Raw genomic sequence first — 6,244 nt, 5'->3', positions numbered from 1 at the left:
AAGAACTTTACACATGCGGCCAGCTTTGTTGTTACTTGTGACAGTGACGTAGCTGGTGCTTTTGCTGGGCTCTCCCTGGACCCTGAAGGAACCTGTCCGCTAAGCTCACCACGCCACCGCGGGTAACAGATCTAGCTTTCCTGGTTCTGTGCTGACGGAGCAGTATTCTCACCTGTGAAGTGATGAAAAGTAAAACACATTAAGTATTTTGAAGTTTTAAGCTTTCCTGGAGAAAGATGCTAGAGGTGGTGTTTCAGGAGGATGAGAAGAAAGTAGGAAGGACACCAATGCACCCCGGGGGACAGTGCTGACAGAAGCCCCAGCACTGCTCCTGCTTGGGAGTAAACCCATGAACTGACGCACATGCCTGAGGGCCTCTGTCTGCGGTCACCACTGCACTCTGGGTGACGCTCAGACTGTGGTGGGACAGAAAAGCCCAATGTTTTCCTCTGGCCCAATAAGGGCAACGCATGCCCTGCAGAGAAGGGGCGGCGAACTGCAGCCCACTGGCCAAACCTGGCCACAGCCTGTTCTGTTTTTGTTCAATTGTGGCAAAATACATATAACATAAAATTTGCCATTTTAATCATTTTTAAGGTCCAATCCAGTGGCATTAAGTACATTCACAATATGGTGCAACCATCACCACCATCTGTCCCTTTTCATCTTCCCAAACTGAAACTCTGTCCCCATTAAAGTCTCTCCCAATCCCCCAAACCCCGGCCCCTGGCTCCCTCGGACCTGTTTTCAGTCTCTGAATCTGCCTATCCTGGATATTTTGTATAAGAGGAATCGCACAGCGTTTGTCCTTCTGTGTCTGGACTACTTCACTTAGTATACTGTTTTCAAGGTTTGTCCATGTTGTGGCAGGTGTCAGAATTTCCTTCTTTTTATGGCTGAATAATGTTGCACTGATGGACTTGGGTTGTTTCCACCTTTTGGCTACTGCGAATGTTGCTGCAGTGGACATTGGTGACAAGAGTCTCTCTGAGTCCCTGTTTTCAGTTCTTCTGTGTGTGTACCAAGGATTGAACCTGCTGGGTCATAGGATACTCTATGTTCAGTTTTTTGAGGAACCGCCAAATGTTTTTATAGCGGCTGCACCATTTTACGCGGTTCCACCTCCTGTTGCAGTAAACAGGTTTTCCTGGAGCCCAGCCATGCCGTGATTCACTTACCAATCACCTGTGGCTGTTTTGAACTATAATGGCAAGGTTACGGGTTGCCGCGGACACCGGATGGCCGGCAAGGCCCAACACAGTTGCTAGGAAAGTTTACCGATGGGTAACTAGCTCTAGAACAATGCTTTTCAAGGTATGGGTTGCAACCTGTTCACGAGTCACGGCGTTCATTTAGTGGATTGTGAGCAACTTTTCAAAAAGTGGAATGGGATGAAATAGAAATTTCCAGTTAACTTTCGTAACAGGGACAAGCACATGACTTTCGCTTCAGGTCTGTGCTTGGTGGCGGGGGTCGTGACGGGCTGGGGTTGCCTCCTGTGGGGGGAGCAGCTGGTCTGGGATTCTGTTCTCCCCCGTAACCCTTGAGGCTGGAGCTTTGGTGTGTATACCCGACATCATGATAAGGTCATCTGAGCACGATTTTTAGGCCTTTTCTTATGGTGATACCAGATTTATTACCGTATTTGCCGGCGTATAAGACGACTGGGCGTATAAGACGACCCCCTAACATTTCCACTCAAAATACAGAGTTTGTTATATACTCGCCGTATAAGACTACCCCCTCTTCCGCACACCTTCCACACACCAAATAAAAGGTAAAACAATATCAGATTTGATTTCAACATTTTAATTTATATTCAAATGCTTATGACATGCAGGAAAACTGTCACAAGGCTGTATGTAATCAAACATATACATAAAACAGTGCAAGTTTATTACCGGTAAACATACCGGTAATTCACTAAAGAAAACACACTCTATAGACTGGTACCGTAGATTTTGCGAGTGTGGTAAAATCGCATAACAGCAAAATCGCATAACAGCCGAGCATACACCCAGCAGCGCTGCTGATGCCTGAACGGGATGTGGAATGAAGTGGGCGGGCATCGGGAGGCCACTATGGCACGGAGCAAGCACTATGGGCAGTCTATCTGAAGTGTACCTGGCGTATAAGACGACCCCCCACTTGGAGGCATATTTTTCAGGGCCAAAAAATCGTCTTATACGCCGGCAAATACGGTATAAAGAATCTCAGAGCAGGAAAATGTGGCTGGGCCAGTGGTAAGGGCGTTTCATCTTGGTCACTTCTTAGCCATTGAAGTTCCATCTTCGCTGGGACGTGCACGGCTGGCACTGTCCTGGCATCAGTAGGGACAGGCAGGTACGGTGCCCCACGCACTTTTCATTTCTCATCCTCGTTTCTTTGAGATCCGCTTTCACCCTTAGATCATATCCTAGAGAGCTGGCAATTGATCTGATCACTGAATCATGTTACAAAAAACTCAAAAGCAATTTTTTTGTCCCCTTACTTTATCCCACACTGGGTTTCCACACGTGTTGGTAAATTCACATTTTTAAACTTGAAATAGGAAAGAGGAGAAGAGGAAGAGGAGGAGGAGACGTTAATAGCCGTCATTCCAAAATGGAGAGCTACCAAAATCACAGAGCTGGCCTTGTGGACACCGACCCTTGCTGAGGAGCTGCCGCCCACGGAAGGACCAGGCCGCGAAGAGGCCCCGGCCGTGGAGGGTCCTGTCGCGGAGGGTATGGCGCCTCCGCCTGGCCCGGCTGTGGGCCCTGCTCCCTGGGAAGCCCATCTAGGTCCCTCTGTGTGCAGGGTGCTATTAGGGAGAGCCTTTGGGGTCAGAGCCTGTCAGCGTGGAAGGGGCTGATCAGCACGACTGAGGCCCTCCACAAACTTGGTGGATTTCTTGGGAAGCTCCGCAGCTAACATGTCCCTGTGTCCCTCGGAACACCTATCCCCTCATCTTGGTCTGTGATTGGCTGTGGGCATGACCTCAGGTAAGTCAGCTGACAGCAGCTGGGTGGCAGACAAGCCCTTCCTGAAGAGGGGTTTGGACGGCACTCAACCGTGTCCGTCACAGTGGTCATCCCGAGTAGTCAGGCTGCCCGGAACTTTGAAGGTTACACTGGGTACTAGTCCTTCTATTGCAAGGGACTGAAAGCCGGCTCAAGTTGGCCTAAGTGAAGTAATGCTATTGTTAATTCATTGGCTCATACACCTGGAGAGGGCAGGGTGGAGACAGCCTTGGGTGCGGCTGGATCAGGCCTCAGTCTTTGGTCTCTGCTCCCATGGGCATTGGCTCTGCTCTTCCCTGTGGACACAAGCTCTCACTGACTTCCTTGAATTGTCACCCCATCGGCTCGAGAGCCCTGGGGAACAGAGTGCTTCTCTGTCTCCATGTGGCTGTCAGAAGCCTTGTGAAGTAGTCGCCATCCCTGAACTGGGGACAGGATGTTCTGTTGGCCAGGCCTGGGCTGGAGCTGGGTGACTTCCACTGGGGAGGGTAGGTCCCCCGTGGGAGAAGTGGGTGCTGCTCTCAGCAGGAGGGAGACGGGTACCGCCCAAGTGAGGAAGCAGCCTTCCGCTGCCGCACAGGCCGGTGCCACCAGACACTGTTTTCCTTGGTTTCATCTCAGCGGGGGGAGAGTCTGTGGAGGAGGCCCAGCCTCTGACGGATGTGTCAGAGGGGGAGATGGATTACCTGAGGCCTGGAGAGGAAGACGGAGATATCTTCAGGCAGGAGAGTCATGAGAACGGTCCGGAGGACTTGCACTATGACACCATTGACCAGGGTGAGCCTGAGGTCTGGGGGTGCAGGAGGGAAGGGAGGACACACACACACACACGCACACACACACACACTCACGCTGGGATGGGCTGTAGGGGTCTCTGCCCTTTGACCTAGCTCAGCCTTGGGCCAGACCTGAGGGACTGGAGGTGGTCTCAGAGGACCCTCAGGTCATAGGAATGTTGTCCCCTCAGTTGCTCCTGCAAACCTACCATGGTGACAGGGACAGCAGGTGTCCTGTGTGCTCTTTTACCCTCTGCCCTTTGCTAATCTCCATTTCTACCAGGAGAGCAGGCCTCAGGCTGCACAGTCCTGTTAGAAATGGATAGAAATGGACAGGCTTTATTACATGCTTTACTCTGGCTGATCGCAGGAGTGTGTCAGGGGCTGGTGGTGTCGGGAACCAGACCTTTTTATTTTATTTTTTATTTTTTAATTTTTTTAGCTGAGCCATCCTGCCACCTGTTGGCAGCTCAGCGGCAGCTCAGCTTGGGCCAGGAATCGAATTGCTGTTGCTCAGAGCTTGCACTCTTGAGTGAGCTCTTAACCAATTGAGCCACTTGGCCAGCCCTCAGACCTTTTAAAGTGGGTTTGAATGTACCATTAATCGAGAACCTTCCGCCTCTGCTGGTCCTGGGACAGAGGTGTGACTTCAGGTCCGCTTGGGGCTTCCAGTCCTGGAATCTTTAAAAATCTCTCCCTGGGGCTGAGGGCATGGCCAGAAATCTCAGAGAGGCTTCTCTTCTTTCAAAACAATTTCCTGTGTCTGACGTGAAGCGGACACCTTGGTGGAGAGGTGAACGGTGGCCCAGCAGCAGCCTGGCGTGTGAGGTCCCTGGGCTTGGGGCCCCGTGCAGCTTAGAGCGTCTTTACTGGAAATGAAGAGCAAATAGCTTTCCCTTTCTTTTGAAAATAATATCTGAAGTAAATCATATAAAACCGTTTTCTACCTTAATGCTCTAAGCGCACATGGGGTTGGGCTTTCGTCAGCAGTGTGGCCCTAAGTGCTGCAGTGACGCACCAAAGAATCACGCTCCGGGATGTGCGGCCTCAGGCTGAGGGCCTGCGCCTGAAAACCTGGCCTCATGGGTTGGTGGCTGGTGACCTCTTATCCTGCCCTCCCTTCGTCCCTCATTTGCATAATGCAGGCGAGGATGACCCCTCAGAGGCACAGTGCCGTGGGTCCTCTGAGGACCAGGTAGGCTCCTGTCCCAACAGCATCTAAACAGAACAGACATGCTCTGTGCTAGGAGGTTCTGGGCACATCCTGTCCCCTGGGGGGCCGACAGAAAGCTTGCAGGACATCAGTGACTTGATTGCCATGTGGCTGCCATGTGACTGCCATGTGACTACTGTGTGTGCTGCCATGTGACAGCTGTGTGACTGCCATGTCACAGCCATGTGGCTGCCGTGTGACTGCCGTGTGACTGCCATGTGACTGCCGTGTGCTGCCCAGTGGCTGCTGGGCGCAGGACAGGTGCAGGACTCACCTGGGCAGCATTAGGAAGTATTTCTGACGGGGGCACCTTCAGGTGAGTTGAGAGGGCTGAGAGGTGGCAGAATGGGCAAAACCAGGAAGGAGATATCACCTAGACAAGGAGCAGCGTCTGAGGCAGGGCGGGTGGGGAGCAGGGCAGGGTCCCTTCCTGATGGCTTCTCCTTGCTTAGTCTATTGCTGGTACCAAAAGAAAAACTAGAAAAGCCTGTATAAGATAAAAATTAACATTCCGTTTTTGCCTGATAAATGTTTAATATTTATATTATTTATTGCAAAAGATCTGTTAGCAAATGAATTTTAAAATAGAAAAATGTTAATATCAAATATACTCATGTATACCTTCTCTTCCCAGAAAATATGAATTTTGAAGACGAAACTAGACAGTTTGATCCTCTAGAGTGAGATGGGGCCCAAAGAACAGGACCGTGTCATTCAGACGCCTGCTCCTCCCACAATTAATATGAATCAGCTGCTAATCCTTCTTACTTAGCTGTTTGGTAAAATGGTTTACGATTGCAAATAAATTTCTTGCTTATCGTTTGTTTATGAGATAGCCCCTGCTGCCAGTTCTTTCAACTAAAAGTTACCAGGTTATTCGGCTCTGGTTTTTCAATGTTTTGCCGGATAAAGAAAACTGTCAAACAACCATAATGCTATAGAGGACCGTGCTGGAAGCAGACTTCTGACTGAGCTTGTAGAGAATTATATGCTGAATTTCCTCTCAAATCTCCCTTAAGAGAGCTAGGGAAACACCTCCACAATAGGAATGCCTGGGTGCAATTCTCCTAAAACACAACTTGATAAATACACTCCAGGCTCTGGTAAGAAACGAGCAGCTGCCGGTGGACAGTGTGCCCTTTCTATGGCTTTAGCATGTTTGCGAGGACGTCGGGGCTCCCTGGCAGGGGTCCCTGCAGATGGCCGAGGGGCAGGGCTGCCCACAGGCGTGGCTCTGGCCTGTGTGTTCATTC

The 6,244-nt window shown here is 50.5% G+C and overlaps 1 protein-coding gene across 1 annotated transcript in view; it reads left to right on the top strand.

The window, feature by feature from the left end:
- Positions 1-5,793, top strand: part of RSPH1 (radial spoke head component 1) — a 22,074-nt gene extending 16,281 nt beyond the window's left edge. The window contains exons 9-11 of the mRNA XM_019666002.1: positions 2,552-2,711; positions 3,624-3,779; positions 5,626-5,793. Of these exons, the coding sequence (XP_019521547.1) occupies positions 2,552-2,711; positions 3,624-3,779; positions 5,626-5,675 (366 nt within the window). The 3' untranslated portion in view covers positions 5,676-5,793. The remainder of the gene's footprint in view (positions 1-2,551; positions 2,712-3,623; positions 3,780-5,625) is intronic.
- The last annotated feature ends 451 nt before the right edge of the window (positions 5,794-6,244 follow it).

This window comes from Hipposideros armiger, unplaced genomic scaffold (assembly GCF_001890085.2).
Source record: "Hipposideros armiger isolate ML-2016 unplaced genomic scaffold, ASM189008v1 scaffold_458, whole genome shotgun sequence".
Lineage (NCBI taxonomy): Eukaryota > Metazoa > Chordata > Mammalia > Chiroptera > Hipposideridae > Hipposideros > Hipposideros armiger.
Note: the sequence above shows the minus strand (reverse complement) of the source record. Positions and strands in the feature narration are given on the sequence as shown.